Below are 22068 nucleotides of genomic sequence, written 5' to 3' on the forward strand. Positions count from 1 at the left end.
TCAAGAAAGATTCCCATATAGGTTAATTTGACTCAAAGGTTTGACTACTGATACGATCTGAAGAATGTTTTGAATAAAGCTAAATCGAAAATACTTTACCGGTAATAGCAGTCACATAACTACACCTGCATGCAAGATTATACTCATTTAATCTTTAATAACCTAAACTGTACAACTTGATCTTTTAATTTTCATAAAAAAAATTTTTGATGATGAAAGTCAGATTTCCGGTATTGATATGCTAGTATGATAAAGTGTTCATTTTATATCCTCATAGTTTTCGTACACGTGGGAAATAATAATTTCATGCTGGGCTTGATTATGATAAAAATTATTTGACAAGTTAAGATACGTTTATAGCATTTGTTTATTTTGCTGTTTTCTTTAGGTGACATGTTTATGGCCAAATTAACACCTTGCATGGTCTCTAATCTATTGATCACTTTATCTTGGGTTAATTAGTGTTGTCACTATGATTTACACGGTTCAATGATTACTTTGCAATTTCCTTCAATCCAGACTATTTGTAACATTCGTGTCTAAAGGCTTTAATTTTTCAATTATTTTTTTTAAGAAAACTAAAATCCACGAATTTAAAAACCCACGAACATGTAAATGTTGCTCAAACCACGAAAATTGATACCCACGAATTAAAGTACTTTCACAGTACGACGAAATTTTTTTCAAAATCTGCAGTCGTATAAAAATAATTCAAACTTTTTCACCAACTGATAGTTTATAATAATTAAGAAATTTTTCATGGGGGCTTGAATATATCGTGATTTTACCACGGGTTGTCCCTTTATGACAAATATTTTACCCTGAGTGATAGCGAGGGGTAAAATATCGGCAGAAAGGGACAACCTGTGGTAAAATCTTAGAATGTTAGAATGTCTTATAATCTTCTGAAACAATAGATTTATTCAACCATTTGGCATTTGGGTTTTTATCTGAATTGTTACTGAAAGACCCCAAATCTGTCTCCAAATCTGCTGCAACCATTAATTTTAAATCATGTCAAATGTTTATGTTGTAATGCTATATTTTGCAGGAACCAGTATAGTTTTAAGGAAATGGCTGACAAAAGTATAAATGTGTCTATAAAGAGTTCCTGCAAAGCCTCATATTCTCCTTAAAACTGAAAGGATGGATTTAAAACAGCATCACCATATCAATTGCCATTCATGAGTCATTTTTATTCTCAATTTTATGAGCACTTATATTAGATTTTGTGAGTCACTGGAGCATGATTGAAGAAGGCTTATAAACTACATGTAACTGATATAGATATAGGAAGATGTGGTGTGAGTGCCAATGAGACAACTCTCCATCCATAACAATTTATAAAAGTAGACCTTTATAGGTCAATGTACGGCCTTCAACACGGAGCCTTGGCTCACACCGAACAACAAGCTATAAAGGGCCCCAAAATTACTAGTGTAAAACCATTCAAACGGGAAAACCAACGGTCTAATCTATATAAACAAAACGAGAAACGAGAAACATGTATATATTACATAAACAAAGGACAACTACTGTACATCAGATTCCTGACTTAGGACAGGTGCAAACATTTGCAGCGGGATTAAACGTTTAAATGGATCCAAACCTTCTCCCTTTTTCTGAAACAATAGCATAACATCACAACATAGAAAAGCATACCACAAAATATCAATTGGCAGACTTAACTCAATCAAAAAATGCATGGATGTAGATGAAGCAATATACTTTAAAATATGAATGTAAATATCTTACTAATATCATAGCTGATACTGTTTTCTTCTTGTCCTCTGGGATAACTGTACAGGCACATTGAAACACTTCAGGATCAGTTCCTGGAGGATTCTTACAATACAACAATTTACCCTGCAAATAAAACAATTTCTATTTGTATTGAAAATATTATTGTACTAAAAAAACACTTTTTCAAGACGTTTCTGCCCTTTTAATTAATGTTCCCTGTTGGAATTTTTGAAATGAGATTAAAAATATACGATAACTTTTACTCATGTGTACATACAGAAATTTAAGTATTTTACCTTGTCATTTTTCTTCTCACTTTATCTTCTAAAAAGTTGAAAATATTTGAGAAGGACTTTTTATTGCTACTTTTGCTATCAAGATAAAAGAAATATATGAAAATAAACCTTAAAATATTTCAAACTAGCAAGCATCAATCCCAGTGAAATCAATAGGTTTTAGTTTATGCTTACATTGACATAATCTTTCAGTATATATCTTGATGTTCTTGGACAGTCAGGTAATCCATTTGATGTCATAAAGCCTCTCATTGCTGAAATTACATAACATTAATTTGAATTTACATGAACAAGAAAATTTGTCAACATTTACTATTATTATACTTCACGTTAAAAAGCCATATTTTGATTGGCTAAGAAGAGGGTGTAAATTTACTCTATCACATGGCTGAGCGGGTGATATTTTTTTTAATGTTACCCTCTCGTCTAGACCAATCAGAAATCGATAATTCAAAGAACAATAAATTGAATTTACATCAAGGAATTAAATACAATGCTTAAGTTTTACGTTTTCTTGCTTGACTTCCCTCTACTGTATGATATTTTAGCAACCAATTCAAAAAAGTTTTGTTAGAAAAATTGCAATAACATAGTTGCACCCAAGATCATCACCAATTCTTTGGTGGGGTTCATGATGCTCGTTCTATAGCTGTTTTGTAATGTTTTGAAAACTGCTGTTTACAATTTGGCTGATTTTTGCTTTTTTCATGTCTCATTTCAACTTTTTATTCTCACTTGGTAACTTCAGCCTCTTCATATTTTATCAATACATATTTCTCTAATTCTGCATTTTTATAATCTTGCTCTGAGCAGTTTGATTAATTTTTGAAAGTTTATTAAAGGAGTAGGTTCAGTAAGCCCCCTTTTTGGCCCATAAATATAGCAGTTTTACAAAATTGTTAAAATGTAAACTGTTAGTTATTCATTGGAAAGTGAAATGCTTCTGCTACATAAATATGGGTTATCTTTGACAATACAATGCACATAAATCAGGTACTAGCATCATAAAGTCATGCTTAATTACTGAAATCTTCAAAATGTAAGCATTTGAGTTAAATTTTAGACGGTTTCCGTCTTAAATGAAAGTGGCCACATTTGCGTTCATTCTTATTATTGAAATGTAAGTTGTATTTTATAATAATAACATATATATAAAGGTTGAGGATGAGCACGGATCCAGTCACTTTCATTTTTGACAAAAAACATCTGAAAAGTGACATTTTTGGGCATATTTGATAGATTTTTTATGCTGTAGCTCGAATTGGAGCATTTATAAGGAGTAAATCAGTTAAAATCTTTCACATAAACTTATTAAATCAACTGATTTAGACACTTAAGTGTCTAAAAAGTGTCTAATATCTTTCTTCAGATGAACTTGAAATTTGAGGCCAAAATCTTCCCTTAGGACCTACTCCTTTTTACCCAGTAATTTATTCTATAAGATTTTCTTAACTCAAAAGTAAAATAAACAAATGTACCTTGGGACACAAATGCTGCAACTCATTCTTTGCAACTTTCCAATTTGAACAGGCAAATAACACTTTAACACTTGATTACTAATTGCCCAAATTCAAACTTTGTATGCATGTTGTGGGTGTTACCAGTTTCATAAAGTTTGGATGAGACAAAGTTGAGGTTCTATATACCTTTCATAAAGTTTGGATGAGACAAAGTTGTGGTTCTATATGAGTTTCATAAAGTTTGGATGAGACAAAGTTGTGGTTCTATATGAGTTTCATAAAGTTTGGATGAGACAAAGTTGTGGTTCTATATGAGTTTTATAAAGTTTGGATGAGACAAAGTTGTGGTCTATATGAGTTTTATAAAGGTTTGGAAGAAACAAAGTTGTGGTTCTATATGAGTTTCATAAAGTTTGGATGAGACAAAGTTGTGGTTCTATATGAGTTTTATAAAGGTTTGGATGAAACAAAGTTGTGGTTCTATATGAGTTTCATAAAGTTTGGATGAGACAAAGTTGTGGTTCTATATGAGTTTCATAAAGTTTGGATGAGACAAAGTTGTGGTTCTATATGAGTTTCATAAAGTTTGGATGAGACAAAATTGTGGTTCTATATGAGTTTCATAAAGTTTGGATGAGACAAAGTTGTGGTTCTATATGAGTTTCATAAAGTTTGGATGAGACAAAGTTGTGGTTCTATATAAATTTCATAAAGTTTGGATGAGACAAAGTTGTGGTCTATATGAGTTTTATACAGTTTGGATGAGACAAAGTTGTGGTTCTATATGAGTTTTATAAAGTTTGGATGAGACAAAGTTGTGGTTCTATATAAGTTTCATAAAGTTTGGATGAAACAAAGTTGTGGTTCTATATGAGTTTTGTAAAGTTTGGATGAGACAAAGTTGTGGTTCTATATGAGTTTTATAAAGTTTGGATGAGACAAAGTTGTGGTTCTATATGAGTTTTATAAAGTTTGGATAAGACAAAGTTGTGGTTCTATATGAGTTTTATAAAGTTTGGATGAGACAAAGTTGTGGTTCTATATGAGTTTTATAAAGTTTGGATGAGACAAAGTTGTGGTTCTATATGAGTTTCATTTCTTCTTCCGTTAACACCCATATACCAAAACCACTGATAATAATCATACTAATAAATAACAAAAAATAGTAAAGTGCAATACCACACGACAGAGCCGAGGGCCGCAATACCACACGACAGAGCCGAGGGCTGGTTTAATAACAACCATTAAATTATATTTATTGTATACAAATTTCGAATCAGTACGAAAAGTCATCATTTATATAGATATATATACAACTCGTCTAAACATCAACCAAATTAGATCTGTAAATTTGCTTCCGCAAATTCTTGTTCTTCCCTCGCCGGGATACGAACCTATGCTACTGAGATATCGTGACACCAAAACGCCTGCACTCTAGCCTTACCGCTAGATATATATATATATATATATGTATTAGTATTTCAATACACACAAACATTTGTAAACAATCGATCTCTTAATGCATGATACAAACTAATATCAAATAGCATGGATGTAAAAATTAACGTGACCTATCGAGTAGACCCTGTCGTGCAGAATGATTTAACCGCCAAATCACACAAACCACTTAACCTAAACGCCACCTATATGGGCAGACAATTCAGAAGAAAATAATTTCATTCTAATTCATAAAATCAACCGACTGAAATTATATTTCTTCTTCCGTTAACACCCATATACCAAAACCACTGATAATAATCATACTAATAAATAACAAAAAATAGTAAAGTGCAATACCACACGACAGAGCCGAGGGCCGAAAACACAAAGAACGGGAAAATTTAAAAAAGGTGATCTATATTATGTAATTAAGGTCAAGTTACAGTAAATGGGCTATGTCACAGATTTCTGTAAAATTTGGCATACATCTCTGGTTCGATGAACTTCAACTGAAAATCGAAAAAAAATGTATTTATCTCAATTATCATTTGAAATATTACTGTTTGAATTCTTACAAAAGGGGTGAACATTTGTATAGAAAGCACATAAAATCGGCGAAAACCCTTCTTAAATTTGTCTTAAAATCGCCAAATCTCTAATTCTACTCCATAGATTTTTCTTAAAAAACTATATGTTGTTGATATTTAAATTTCCGTTATAATGATGCAAAATAAAGATAGGGTCACCAACTTCGTTTTTACGGTATACATCATTCAATGTTGCGTTCTTTGTGAAAAAATCCAACAAAACGTCGAAATAACCGTAACGTTATCGCGTTGCAGGCCGCAAAACGTTGGTTTTTGACGTTTTTCACCACCAACAAGGTATCAAATTGATTATTAGACAAAAAACGAAGTCGGTGACCCTATGATTATTTTATATCATTAAAACAGAAATGTATGTGTCAACAATATATAGTTTTTTAAGAAAAATCTATGGAATAGAATTAGAGATTTAGCGTTTTTAAGACAAATTTTAGAAGGTTTTTCGCCGATTTTATGTGCTTTCTATACAAATATTTACCCATATTAAAAGAAATCAATCTGCAATTTTTCAGATAATAAAAGAGATAAATGTATTATTTTTTCGATTTTCAGTTGTAGTTCAACGAGCCAAAGATGTATGCAAATTTTTAGCAAAATCTGCGACATAGCCCATTTACTGTTCCTTGACCTTAAGATCTGAAAATAATGCTAGAAATTATCCAAAGAATCCTTCACGATAATATCGTTTACCGTTTCGGAACACCATCTACCGTGTCTCTATAAACTTAAAACCTAAATTAGCACAAGCACTAGCACCTTCAGACCTAAAACTGTGAAACCCATAACACTTAATATCAAGAACATACGACAGAAAACTTCAATAAAGAGCTCGCGCATCCTATAGTATGACACTGGCGTATTCTTTTACGTAAAACATCAACATCTAAACATTTGGAAAAAATCCAAACAAAAAGTAGAATAAAATAAATAAATAAGTAACCCCATCAAAATAGCTAGAAAAATCAGCCCAATGCAGAAATAAATCAAATGTTTCACTGACACTTATACGAATGATACCTTCTCTCAATCTGTATACGCTTGTTTTGAAACGTTAAATGACAATAGACATATGATCTAAAGTAACTTAAAATAATCACTTCGTCGAATAGATAGCAACTCAACTCGCAAAAGAAACACGTACAAATATCAAATACGCTGATTATACAAGTCACCAAAAGAAAACATAACAACCCACATTACATGCAGTAATTCTAACGAAACAGGCTCCTTTATATTCGTAGGAGTAGGCAAGCTACGCCTCACATCTTCTAGTAGGTTAATTACTAAAGACGAATTCGTCGGTAAACATGATGATCCAATAAGAGAATGTATCCACTGTAAAGAGTAAAACGGTTGTTCAACTGGACTAACAGTATTTCTCGAATGTGTCAATACAGCTAAATATAAACCAACGTAAAAAGCTTTTGCTGGTACAGTATAACCATTTTCAATTCTGTTTGATCCAGCGTAAAATACTCAGATAATATCCTTCATAGTCGAAACTGCTAAGATTCCTACATTAGTTCTGAGAGAAAATTCACTTTGCTAACTAGTGAAGCAGGTTAATTCTGCAATTCTTCCGGTGAGTGCCTGCAAAAATATATTTGTAATTAAAAAATAAAACATAACTAATAAAAGCAATCTAAAATTATAACTTTCAGCTAAGTATTATGCATCTAATTATCCACAAAATTCATATGAAATCTCAAATCAAAAACTGAGATTCAAATCTAGTAAAGCTAGTAATCTATACCTAGAGATCAAGAGAGATCTATCATATACATGCAAGAGATCAAGAGAGATCTATCATATGCATGCTCACATCAAAGTGATAGTATACATGCTCACATCAAAGTGATCTATAATACATGCTCACATCAAAGTGATATATGACTGGATAAAAAATCCATCATTAATGCTATTAAATATGCAAATGTTAAATCAACATTGCCAAATATGGTCTTTTTACTCTACCAGCTATATAAGCATGTCTGTAAGTAGAAAGATCCATAAATTTTGTCACTTCAGAAAAGAAACCATCACCATATAGAAAAACCATCACCATATAGAAAAAGCTTTAGCCAAAAAACCAGCAGAGAGCCAGTATAGAGTAAAAGTTTAATTTTCACTGTCGAAAATACATTAATTCTTGTGGGAACAAAGAAATAGGTGAAACGAACAACCCGTTAATCCCTCGCCAATCAACCGTGAAAGCGTCAATACCTGACGAATTCACATTCCAAAATCTGGAATAAAAACTATCAATTTAAAAATTGTAACCAGCGGTAAACTAGTCAACCTCATGAGGTCCCCTAAGGGATTCAACTATATGAAATACAAATTCAGAATTAGCCTGTGGCCAATCATCAACTATCTGAAATACAAATTCAGAATTAGCCTGTAGCCAATCATGTTAATCAACAATCCGACTAAGATAATCTGCTCTCTTATCCTCAGTACGTAGACTCACTACCATGTCAATATAAACATTGTGCAATATATATGTGCTAAAATGTCTAAAATCAACTTTTGCAATACTGATGTCGTGCTCCTTTCACTAACAACATTTTTAAATGTGGTTACTAGTAATCTTATATTGTTGCAAGCTAAAAAGTTTATCAACGACAAAAATACATTTTTCACTACTGTGAACTCCTTCCATTTGGAACTTGTAGAAACCTCACATTCTATAAACCACATATCGTGAACAATATTACATGGGTTTTCACTGTACGCTATAGTCTGCCAAGAACTTCAGATTTAAAAGGTTTAATATTGGCTTCATGTGCATTTAAAACCTTAAATCTTTTTATTTATAAGACCAATACTGTCTACAGATAAATGTATATTACTGCTCCGGTATGAATGAACACTATTTATATCATTAGACAAATGTCTTGTCAATAAATATACAATATTGCCTATAACTTGAGAAATAGATATATTAAGCTGTCCTGGCTACCAAAGAAGCTATATCTCCCTAACAAATACTTTCCGTTTTAGCTAAACACAAATCAATGTATGAAATGATATTCATTATATTGTGTATACAATTGTCAGGAATAGTAAAAACTCCTTTAACTTAGCCCCTGAAATTATAAGGTTTTAATAGTAGTCCACAGACGTCTCAGCCTTGGGTATAAAACCGCTACTTGTATTACATAATTCCTCATCGTCATGTGTACCGAATGCATCGTCTAAGTACATAATAATCTGCTTATTTTCTTCTCTCCATTTTAATGAGATATTCTAGTAAAACTATAACAAGCAGAAACACCGTTAAAGTCCCATACAAATCATAGATATTTAGCATGAGGTGGAAACATATAGACTAATGTATAACATACTTAAACGTATATGAATTGGTATAAATGTAATGTTTTGCAATACGCATATCTTCAAAGTTTACACTTGTCTTCCGCAAATACCTGTCATATTCTGTCTCAAATCTGATTTTTAACGTGTTGTTTAACTGAACAGAAACAGTTAACAGATTCACAACAAAGTGAATATTTGACATCTCTACAATTAAATCATAGCTTATAAATTTGTAATCGCTGATTTAACAAAAGAGGTATCTTAAAAATAATAAATTATTTGACAAACAATAATCGATATTGTATTTGAATAGAAAGGTAATATACAACCATCTCTTATAGTATCTATAATAAATATAGGCGTATCAATATCCATTTAAAATTGAATGTTTCTGCTAAGTCTATCCTTAACAATAATATCAGATTGACCTACTTGATATTCAATAAAATCATTGGTCAAATTATAACCAATACAATTATCTATTATAGCTAAAATTTATAGATAATTTAAATACTCATCTTTCAAAATTTCACTGAGGCCAGGTTTGGTGGGTGATTTCCTACTATTCACATACGGACTGCTGGACCTGAAGTGTGTGTAGGACCCACAAGAGTAGTATGTTCCCTTTTTCTTTTCTCTTCACCTGGCAGTGGTACTCCATCAACTGATTAGCACACTGTAACTTATCCAAGTCCACCAAATTTCTCTCTACCACCAATATTTGCCGACTCAGTACCTCTACTTTGTTGATTTAAAGCAGTTAAAACAGTTCTCAATGAAATATCGGGTTCACCTTCATAATCCAAGACTAAATTCGAACGTACTAATCGACTAACACAGCTAGAAAAATTAACGTGACCTATCGAGTAGACCCTGTCGTGCCGAATGATTTAACCGCCAAATCACACAAACCACTTAACCTAAACGCCACCTATATGGGCAGACAATTCAGAAGAAAATAATTTCATTCTAATTCATAAAATCAACCGACTGAAATTATATAAAGTTTGGATAAGATAAAGTTGTGGTTCTATATGAGTTTCATAAAGTTTGGATGAGACAAAGTTGTGGTTCTATATGAGTTTTATAAAGTTTGGATGAGACAAAGTTGTGGTTCTATATGAGTTTTATAAAGTTTGGATGAGACAAAGTTGTGGTTCTATATGAGTTTTATAAAGTTTGGATGAGACAAAGTTGTGGTTCTATATGAGTTTTATAAAGTTTGGATGAGACAAAGTTGTGGTTCTATATGAGTTTTATAAAGTTTGGATGAGACAAAGTTGTGGTTCTATATGAGTTTTATACAGTTTGGATGAGACAAAGTTGTGGTTCTATATGAGTTTTATAAAGTTTGGATGAGACAAAGTTGTGGTTCTATATGAGTTTTATAAAGTTTGGATGAGACAAAGTTGTGGTTCTATATGAGTTTTATAAAGTTTGGATGAGACAAAGTTGTGGTTCTATATGAGTTTTATAAAGTTTGGATGAGACAAAGTTGTGGTTCTATATGAGTTTTATAAAGTTTGGATGAGACAAAGTTGTGGTTCTATATGAGTTTTATAAAGTTTGGAAGAGACAAAGTTGTGGTTCTAAATGAGTTTTATAAAGTTTGGATGAGACAAAGTTGTGGTTCTATATGAGTTTTATAAAGTTTGGATGAGACAAAGTTGTGGTTCTATATGAGTTTTATAAAGTTTGGATGAGACAAAGTTGTGGTTCTATATGAGTTTCATAAAGTTTGGATGAGACAAAGTTGTGGTTCTATATGAGTTTCATAAAGTTTGGATGAGATAAAGTTGTGGTTCTATACGAGTTTTATAAAGTTTGGATGAGACAAAGTTGTGGTTCTATATGAGTTTTATAAAGTTTGGATGAGACAAAGTTGTGGTTCTATATGAGTTTTATAAAGTTTGGATGAGACAAAGTTGTGGTTCTATATGAGTTTTATACAGTTTGGATGAGACAAAGTTGTGGTTCTATATGAGTTTTATAAAGTTTGGATGAGACAAAGTTGTGGTTCTATATGAGTTTTATAAAGTTTGGATGAGACAAAGTTGTGGTTCTATATGAGTTTTATAAAGTTTGGATGAGACAAAGTTGTGGTTCTATATGAGTTTTATAAAGTTTGGATGAGACAAAGTTGTGGTTCTATATGAGTTTTATAAAGTTTGGATGAGACAAAGTTGTGGTTCTATATGAGTTTTATAAAGTTTGGAAGAGACAAAGTTGTGGTTCTAAATGAGTTTTATAAAGTTTGGATGAGACAAAGTTGTGGTTCTATATGAGTTTTATAAAGTTTGGATGAGACAAAGTTGTGGTTCTATATGAGTTTTATAAAGTTTGGATGAGACAAAGTTGTGGTTCTATATGAGTTTCATAAAGTTTGGATGAGACAAAGTTGTGGTTCTATATGAGTTTCATAAAGTTTGGATGAGATAAAGTTGTGGTTCTATACGAGTTTTATAAAGTTTGGATGAGACAAAGTTGTGGTTCTATATGAGTTTCATAAAGTTTGGATGAGACAAAGTTGTGGTTCTTCATGAGTTTCATAAAATTTAAATGAGACACACTTTATAAGTTAGAGTGCAGAAACAAACAAAAAAAATAATTTAAAAAAATGTTTAAAAGTGGGATAATAGTAAAATGATGACATAATGTCCAAATTCAAATGTGGTTCTCAGTATATATTGTGTATGAGTTTTATAAAATTTGGATCGAAAAAACTAAAAGTACGGGTGCAGAGAAAAATAAGTGGTGTAAATATACTAACTTCCATATGTATTTAGTAGTTCATAAGCTGTAGGATCTCTATCTGGGTCATCCGCTTCCCCTGGGAGGGGCAGATTTATACCATACATCTCTTCCATTATATTTCTTGGAATATAGTGACACACCTTAACATCAGTTAAGAAAAATATCTTAAACTGTAATCTGACAGCAAATAAAAACTGACCAATGAAAACAATTGTTGTTCTTTAGAATGACTAGATACCATTGAGATGGGAGCCATCTCTGTGGGCCCTGCTGTCAATAACATGGGGTAAATAAGTTGTATTGATAATCTGATATAAAGCATTATTTGAAGCTATTACATAGTCTCATGTGTGATTTTATTCTAAGATTTTAAGTTAAAACTGATAAATATTCTCAACTTACTTTCATAGTATAATAGTGAAATGACTGCATGATGTGAACTCATTGTTGACTTCTCTAAGGTGACTTCTGGATATATGGATTGATGTTTGAACAATATGTTTAAAGGTGCTGCCCAATTGATATTTGTCACATATTTTTAGAATTATGCCTTCAATATATTATGACCCACCAAAAAAGAATGCCAATTAAATGTTAAAAAATGAAAAATTGCTGAGGGGCTTCAACTTTTTGAAAAATATGGATTTTCCTTTAAGAAAAATATAACACAAAGAAGCAAATTATTTCTATCAGGAAAATTGTGGAATAAAAGGAGTAGGGGCTTTAAGGCCTAGTTTTGGCCCAAGAAAATAAAATGTTTGATAACCATTTCAAATTGACACATTATGTTTAGAAATGTATAGGGTCAAGAAATATAAATTAAAAACACAAAGATTTTTATCTGATGACGTCACAATTACGTCATAATATGTATTGTTTTCACAAAAACGATGAAAAATACAGAATTTATGCAGTTTTCTATCATAATTTCCGTTGAGGAAACATCCTGCGCAGCCGAGAAACAACAAAATAATTTAACAGAAGCTTTATTATAACTATTGGAATAATCTCACCAAATATAAAGTTGTTTCTTGTGTGCGCACATACTTTTTCAATCTAAAATATACTTAAAATTTGATGAAAAAACAAGGAAATCATGAAATTTAACAAAATATGCAAATTAAGTCATGATTCGTTGCCATGGTAACTTGTTCGATGTCAAATTTGTTTTGTTTTTCTTAGTACCTTATACCTTAGTCAAGTTTTTAGTAATTTGAAAATATGTACGATAACTTTTAAATTTGCAGTAATTTTTGGGCCAAATAAGGGGCTTATTGCCCCTACTCCTTTGTAAAAAAACTTATACACAATATTGCTTAATTAGTTTACAATTGAAGATCAGCAAAAACTTGGAAATGATCATTGTAAGGAGATCTTGCAAACAGTAATAATAATCTAGGTGATGCTCATTAGCTATTTGTCACATATTTTTAGAATTATGCCTTCAATATATTATGACCCTCCAAAAAAACTGCTAATTAAATGTTAAAAAAAATTGATGAGGGGCATGCAACTTTTTGAAAAATATATGATTTTATTGCGAAGCCTATCATAGTTTTCCACAGATTCACCTGCAAGTTACCTGTCGATTTAAACTTTTGTAAGTTCTATTGTCCCATCTAACAAATACAACAGGTATTGAACTCTGTTTAGTTTATTCAATGGGACCTTTAAATTTCTTGCAAGAGAAATCTATCACTCACTGATTAATTTACCTGAACAAAAATTGAACTGTCAATGATGGAAATACATGTACAAATAAGTAAATATTAAACTGCATGTGATGTTGTATTTATTCAATCAATAACACATTTTCAATTTGTTTGATATAAACACTGATTTAAAAAATTAAAAGTTGATTTCTGATCAAATTTCAACATTTTACCTATTAAAATTTGCTATTTTTTAGTCTGTTCACAAATAAAAACTTAAAATGATAATGTTTAAATAAAGGTCTTCATAAATGTATTCTTTATAACTGAAGAACCATGAAAAACATGCAGATTCTTTGAAAAAAAAATCAGAAATAAACTTTTTATGATTAAATCAGTGTTTATATTGAACAGATTGAATATATATTATTGATATTGAATAAATATTGTATCACATGCAGTTTAGGTGAGTTTATACATGTATTTCAATCAACAAAGAATATATTTTTTTGGTCAGGCAAATTAATCAATGAGTGATAGATTTCTCCTAGAAGAAATTTAAATGTCCAGGTGAATAAACTACACAGAGAACAAAAACTATTGTATTGATTCAATGGGACAGGTAAACTTGCAAAAGTTTAAATACCTTGGTAAAGAGCAGACGACTCTGTGGAAAACTTTCATATGGTTCGCTATAATTTAAGAAAAATATAACACAAAGAAGCAAATTATTTCTATAGTGTGGATCAAATTTGTTAGCAATGAACAGACCAACAGACAGACAGACCTTTGACCTAGGAAGTTGTACATACATCATGACACACCCTCTGGTGTTGGTTAAAATGGATGTCAAGTATAATATTTGAAATCATAACGGTTCTCAAGATATAGAGAGGACACGATCTTCACCACAGGACACAGGGTTGTCAACTGAAACCAAAGTTTTTTTGACCTTGACCTTTGACCTAGGAAGTTGTACATACATCATGACACGCCCTCTGGTGGTGGTTAAAATGGATGTCAAGTATAAACTTTGTAATCATAACAGTTATCTAGATATGGAGCGGACACGATCTTCACCACAGGACACAGGGTTGTCAGCTGAAACCAAAGTTTTTGACCTTGACCTTTGACCTAGGAAGTTGTACATACATCATGACACACCCTCTGGTGTTGGTTAATAAACATGTTAAGTATTAAGTATAAAATCATAACGGTTATCTAGATATGCAGCGGACACGATCTTCACCACAGGATACGGGGTAGTCAACTGAAACCGAAGTTTTTGACCTTGACCTTTGACCTAAGAAGTTTTACATACATCATGACACACCCTCTGGTGGTGGTTAATAAACATGTAAAGTATAAAGTATGAAATCATAATGGTTCTCTAGATATGGAGCGGACACAAAGTTAAAGTGTTACGGACGGACAGACTGATCACTATAGGGCGACCCGTCTAAAGGCGTGGCCCTAACTATCATCCTAACATTATAAAAGTATAATATAATGTGCTACATCAGTTTTGTGAAAATTTATATTGAAGGATACAAGAGAAACTGGAGGTATATGGTCTCTCATCTGATCAATAGGTAAGATCCCATTGACAACTAACTCGGCTTTAGTCGATACAAATGATGGGAAAACCAAACCAGGACAATCACACAACATCAGATCCTTCTCTACAAACAGTGTCTGAAATTATATAAACAAGGGCAATAACTCAATGTAAATATGTAAACAAGGGCAATAACTCAATGTGTGATCCTACTCAACAAAACAGTGTCTGAAAATATATAAATAAGGGCAATAACTCAATGTGAGATCCTTCTCGACAAAACAGTGTCTGAAAACATATAAATATGGGCAATAACTCAATGTAAATATATAAACAAGGGCAATAACTCAATGTAAGATACTTCTCTACAAACAGTGTCTGAAAACATATAAATCAAGGGAAATCACTCAATGCAAGATCCTTCTCTACAAACAGTGTTTAAAAATATTTAAACAAGGGTAATCACTCAATGTTAGATCCTTCTCTACAAACAGTGTCTGAAAATATATAAACAAGGGCAATAACTCAATGTAGGATCCATCTCTACAAACAGTGTCTGAAAATATATATATAAGGGCAATAACTCAATGTGAAATCCTTCTCTTTCAACAGTGTTTGAAAATATATAAACAAGGGCAATCACTCAATGTGAGATCCTTCTCTACAAACAGTGTCTGAAAATATATAAACAAGGGTAATAACTCAATGTAAGATCCATTTCTACAAACAGTGTCTGAAAATATATAAACAAGGGCAATAACTCAATGTGAGATCCTTCTCTACAGTATCTGAAAATATATAAACAAGGACAATAACTCAATGTGAGATCCTTCTCTACAAACAGTGTTTGAAAATATATAAACAAGGGCAATAACTCAATGTGAGATCTATCTCTACAAGCAGGGACTGAAAATATATAAATAAGGACACTATTGATAAACCACATATTTCAATATTTAAATTATTACATTTGATAATCTCCCCTTTATCAAGTAGCACTGGGATAATCTTTCTTGATTAATTTGCTCAGGTAGTGTTCTACTACTGAGTTAAGTGTCATCTATATCCGTAAAGCTTTTTAGGTGAAGGTGCACTAACCAGACACATGGATAGAGAGAGAAAGAGACAGAGAACAACCAGATGCTCCGCAGGGTGTAGCTTTATACGACCGCAGAGGTTGAACCCTGAACGGTTGGGGCAAGTATGGACACAACATTCAAGCTGGATTCAGCTCTAAATTTGGATTGTGATTTAATAGTTGACACAGCATAGGTTTCTGACACAGAATGAATGTGTTCTAATGAACTTAAAATTTTTGTTTTCTCTTAGACCAATTCACTATGCTGTTGAATATAAATCCTCTCAAAAAAATGTTTGAAGAAATTTTCTTTTTATTTATGAAATTTCAAATGAGAAAAATTGAACCCAATTTTTTAATCACATCCCCCTTTCCCTTATTCCAAAACTAATCTCAATAAAAAATATTCTAATGGAGTTTGCAACAATAAGTTCTCATTTAAATACATCATAAAATATTAAGATGTAAAAAAACTGCTTGTTATCACTGAATGGTAAAGATTATTTAAATTTATCAGTTGGTAGTAAAAATTGAATATACATTGTATATTGTATATAACAAAGATTTAAGTTGATTCTGGACAAAGAAAGATAACTCCAATTAAAAAAAATTCTTGCAATAAGATATTTCCTGCTTACTATTCTGGACAAAGAAAGATAACTCTAATTAAAAAAAAATTTGCTATTTCACAATATTGTGAAATTAGATATTTCTTGCCATTGCACAATACTGTGCAATTGAAAAGACTTGCTATTGCACAATACTTAATATAATAATTTTAGATCCTGATTTGGACCAACTTGAAAACTGGGCCCATAATCAAAAAACTAGGTACATGTTTAGATTCAGCATATCAAAGAGGCCCAAGAATTTAATTTTTGTTAAAATCAAACTTAGTTTAATTTTGGACCCTTTGGACCTTAATGTAGGCCAATTTGAAAACGGGAGAAAAAATGAAGAATCTACATACACAGTTAGATTTGGCATATCAAAGAACCCCATTCATTCAATTTTTGATGAAATCAAATAAAGTTTAATTTTGGACCCAGATTTGGACCAACTTGAAAACTGGGCCAATAATCAAGAATCTAAGTACATTTTAAGATTCAACATATCAAAGAACCCAACCGATTCATTTTTTGTCAAAATCAAACTAAGTTTAATTTTGGACCCTTTGGACCATAATGTAGACCAATTTGAAAACGGGACCAAAAGTTAAAAATCTACATACACAGTTAGATTCGGCATATCAAAGAACCCCAATTATTCAATTTTGATGAAATCAAACAAAGTTTAATTTTGGACCCTTTGGGCCCCTTTTTCCTAAACTGTTGGGACCAAAACTCCCAAAATCAATACCAACCTTCCTTTTATGGTCATAAACCTTGTGTTTAAATTTCATTGATTTCTATTTACTTATACTAACGTTATGGTGCGAAAACCAAGAAAAATGCTTATTTGGGTCCCTTTTTGGCCCCTAATTCCTAAACTGTTGGGACCTAAACTCCCAAAATCAATACCAATCTTCCTTTTGTGGTCATAAACATTGTGTTTAAATTTCATTGATTTCTATTTACTTAACCTAAAGTTATTGTGCAAAAACCAAGAATAATGCTTATTTGGGCCCTTTTTTGGCCCCTAATTCCTAAACTGTTGAAACCAAAACTCCCAAAATCAATCCCAACCTTTCTTTTGTGGTCATAAACCTTGTGTCAAAATTTCATAGATTTCAATTAACTTAAACTTAAGTTATAGTGCGAAAACCAAGAAAATGCTTATTTGGGCCCTTTTTGGCCCCTTATTCCTAAAATGTTGGGACCAAAACTCCCAAAATCAATACCAAATTTCCTTTTATGGTCATAAACCTTGTGTTAAAATTTCATAGATTTCTATTCACTTTTACTAAAGTTAGAGTGCGAAAACTAAAAGTATTCGGACGACGACGACAACGACGCCAACGTGATAGCAATGTACGACGAAAATTTTTTCAAAATTTGCAGTCGTATAAAAATGGTGGTTCCCCAAAAAGCCCCTTAAACTATGTTAAAGGGATGTATTATAAACATGAGAGAACAACACTTAGAAATCAAGAACAAATTGCTGCTACGGTATGAATATGGAAATCTTACCTGGAAATGTTTGGTCCTACCAGGCGTGGCAGATACAGGTACTTTCTTCATCTTTAGTATAGCATTTATTGTAGAACTCTTACCAACATTTGGATAACCAATCTTAAACAAATCAAAATACATATTTAATGTTTTTTGTGAGTTACAAACATTACATAAATAACACAGTTAGTGTTATTGGTTCTTGCCTGTCAATTTTTTTTTCATAAATTGTTTAAAAATGATTGATAAAAAGATTTTGCTTAAAACATGACTAAATATATATTGCTCTTTATGATCCTACATCCTGTTGATCAAGTTTACCTAGCTTTTAGCATTGCACAAGGTCCTCCATTTCTCAAAATGTTATGATTTCTTTACAGCAAATCTGTTAAATGCATTTTGCCTTATCTTTTAATCTGGGTTAATGCGATTTCTCATTTAGTTGTTATTGGCTTTGAACTGGCTTTCAGTAACTGCAAGCCCATTTATTTCAGTGTTTTTGTGCCTCATACCAATCTTTGGAGTTAAGCTAATTGATTTTTACAATTTGTTCTTATGTTGTGCTGATACACCACTGTCCTAGGTAAGGGGAGGGTTAACCACTTACAAACATGTTTAACCCTACCACATTCTTCAAAGATGGTAGTCTGTAGTTCAGTTGTTTTAATTGGTTCATGTCTGTCAATGTCAGATTTGTTTTTCATATACTGTTATGAGTTAGGTTGTTAGTTTTCTTGTTTAATAGTTATCACATACCAGGATTATAATTTTATACGCCAGACGCGCGTTTCGTCTACATAAGACTCATCAGTGACGCTCAGATCAAAATAGTTTGAAAGCCAAACAAATACAAAGTTGAAGAGCATTGAGGACCCAAAATTCCAAAAAGTTGTGCCAAATACGGCTAAGGTTATCTACTCCTGGGGTAAGAACAACCTTAGTTTTTCGAAAAATTCAAAGTTTTGTACACAGAAAATTTATAAAAATGACCATATAATTGATATTCATGTCAACACCGAAGTGCTGACTACTGGGCTGGTTTCAGACCTTTTATAGCTGACCATAGGGCATTTTTTTTTATTCATTATTGAAGGCCATACAGTATACTATAAATGGAAATCATTTGAACTCTGGTGGGTAGTTGTTTCATTGGCAATGATACCACATCTCCTTATTCATTCTTAGAAAGTTTTTTAATCAATAAGAAATATAATACCATTCCAACAGTGGTTTGATCTGGAGTTGCTTTAGTACTGCTATGGAGGGTTCTTAACATTTTCAAAAGTTCTTCTCCATTCAAAACATCATGTTGGTTTCTATGACTACAATCGTCTACTAAAGCATCATCACTATAGTCTGTTTCTGACTTCTGACTTTCAAATTTAATGTCCTCACTTTTGCCATCACTAGACAGTTTGGGTTCAGAGTCTGTTACAGATGCACCTTGCAGACGTTCCTGTATATCATGTGACATTTCATGTGACACATCTTTTTCTTGATTTGTATCTTTGACATCCTCATCAACTTCATTCATATCTTCACCTTCATCAGTTTCATTTTCATCTGACATGTTTTCGTCGCCTTCATCACTTTCATCTGCATCTGAATTGTTATCATCTGATGAATCTTCATCTTTCTGAAATATAGATAAGACTGTTGGTTTTTATGTTAGAATGGTTTTACACTAGTCATTTTTGGGGCCCTTTATGGCTTGCTGCTCAGTGTGAGTCAAAGCTCCATATTCAGGACAGTGCATTGACCCATAATGGTTTACTTTGACAAATTGTGACTTGGACTGAGAAGTGTCTCATTGGCACTCATGCCACATCTTTTTATATATAATAATCAGGTGTATTGGTATCTATTTTGTATGGATATAAATACATTGTTTTTCTATTTTTCAAACATGTATTCTACAATTTATTATATTTTTAAGAACTGACATGTAAAAAGAAATTATGACAAAGTTGGGCCTTTAAAAACAACAAATATAGATTGTCTAGCTTAAACAAGGTTGCCACATTTTCTGTATTGCTTCTGACTATCATAGCTTCAAAACAGGTAAATATAGATTCTTACATTGAAACCAGTGGATCATGTGATTTATCAAATCGAGTTAGTTAAATTGTCAATTTTAAAATCTGAGCCTTTGCAAGGACTTTCAAATTTATTATTTAAGAATCGAATTTGAATAAACTGAAAATCAACAAGTAAGAAGTAACTATGTAAGAATCTATTTCTCTAATGATTAAATAATTAATTTTCCATTTTTGCTAAACTAAAATCCACTTCAAGTGCCTTTCAATTTCCACAAGGTTATCAATTTCATTAACACCTGATAGCATATTTTGATTTATCCAGTGAGCTGATAAAGGTTATAACCCTTAAAATCATCCAATCATCTTCTGAGATCACTTGCAACCACACAATGATTACATTTGTTTATACAATGGGTTCAGAAAGGGATAAATTTCCATAAAATAAGAGAAACAGCTGAGATCTAGAGTTATATGTTTAAATAATATAAGTATTTATTCATTTTGTAATATTATATTTTTCTATTACATTATTACCTCTTCTTTCTGTCTATCTGTTTCTGCTAAAGCTGACCAAAATGCTAACTTGATATTTCTCTCATTGAAGTAATCACACCACATCTGCCTGCGAAGAAAATGTAACACATTATTTAAAAGTAAATGTTAATATTAAGGTGGTACCCAACACTTTCACTAAAATTAATTTGGCTCGTTTAATTTTCATACAGTTTTGTCAAAATATTTACTTTGACACTTTAACAAAAATATAAAAACTTTAAAAATTTTGAAACAACCATTTTGTCAGAAAAATTACACTGGTTATATAGCAATTTGACAACCACCAATTTTGATCATTGAGGAGCTTAATATTTCTTTACAAGACAACGTAATTAAAACGTTTAGCCGACTTTACAGAGTTATCTCCCTGTAGTGTTAGGTCCAACCTTAACAATATACTATAAATAACTTATTATGCATGAGATACCAAAATTTTTGGGTTACAAAATCCACAAATTCAAATAATTTATCAAATATCGATATTTGGTTACTTTGATAGAACCAAATGGGAAGACAATGCATCCTAAATAAAAGAAGAATAATACATCAAATTGTTTTGCATGAGTGGAATAAATAGACCATCAATTTAAGAAGGTAGGTACTGTGGATTAATTTTGGGAACATTGACTAATTTTTTCAAAGAATTGCAGAAAAAAGGTATTTTAGTGGACACAAGATGACCTAGATTTAAAAAATTCTGCATACAACCTTATAGAAATTTGAATATATTGAACACTAAAAGTTGAGATTCCCCTTTCCTATACAAATTAGTACATCATGAATAATAATGAATCAACAGTTATATATTCTGTATTTTTTAAATGAAATTTTATTATCAATAACCTTTTCTTATCACCATTTAGAGAATTGAATTAACTATTTGTAATCATAAATGTAAAATATTGCTTCATCTTGCACTGTAAACATCAAGTATTTTTATGTATTTCACCATTGAAATTTACTGATATGTGAAGTTAAGTGATGTTTGGTCTAATGAAAAGTTTTATATGAACCATGTCACTTTTAGTTCCAAAAATAACCTCCCATTTAGGCATAGGGTACCATGTATGTACCGCGGTACTTTTATTTTGCCAAAATTATTTTCTCCAATTTTGCACTCAACTTTTTTTCTAAACATAAATAAATAAAAATGTCATTGAAGCTTTATTTCTTAGCAAACTTTAGTACAGGTAAGTGCAATACTTTTCTTATTTTTCAGTTGTGAGTAAGTTGACTGAGTTAACCAATCTGTACACTCCTTCAAAATAACCTTTAAAACTTTGACATTTACAAAATAGATTGCAGTAAATGTATTATAATTGACAATCATATGTGTCCATAGAATACTATAACACACCTGCATGATCATATTTCCATATTTAATAAACCGTAATTCATAAAGTTCACACCTAATTGATAAAATGACAATTGACAATGGAAAGGGGAATGTGTCAAAGCG

At 31.5% G+C, this 22068-nt stretch overlaps 1 protein-coding gene across 1 annotated transcript in view; it reads right to left on the bottom strand.

Moving 5' to 3' along the window:
* Positions 1-22068, bottom strand: part of LOC134693340 (large subunit GTPase 1 homolog) — a 37603-nt gene that overhangs the window by 3481 nt on the left and 12054 nt on the right. Inside the window, exons 7-13 of the mRNA XM_063554095.1 lie at positions 20589-20676; positions 19232-19651; positions 18034-18135; positions 14820-14963; positions 11633-11756; positions 2214-2293; positions 1756-1866 (exon numbers count right to left, since the gene is read on the bottom strand). Coding sequence (XP_063410165.1) covers positions 1756-1866; positions 2214-2293; positions 11633-11756; positions 14820-14963; positions 18034-18135; positions 19232-19651; positions 20589-20676 — 1069 coding nt within the window. The remainder of the gene's footprint in view (positions 1-1755; positions 1867-2213; positions 2294-11632; positions 11757-14819; positions 14964-18033; positions 18136-19231; positions 19652-20588; positions 20677-22068) is intronic.

The sequence above is a fragment of the Mytilus trossulus genome, chromosome 12 (genome assembly GCF_036588685.1).
Source record: "Mytilus trossulus isolate FHL-02 chromosome 12, PNRI_Mtr1.1.1.hap1, whole genome shotgun sequence".
NCBI lineage: Eukaryota > Metazoa > Mollusca > Bivalvia > Mytilida > Mytilidae > Mytilus > Mytilus trossulus.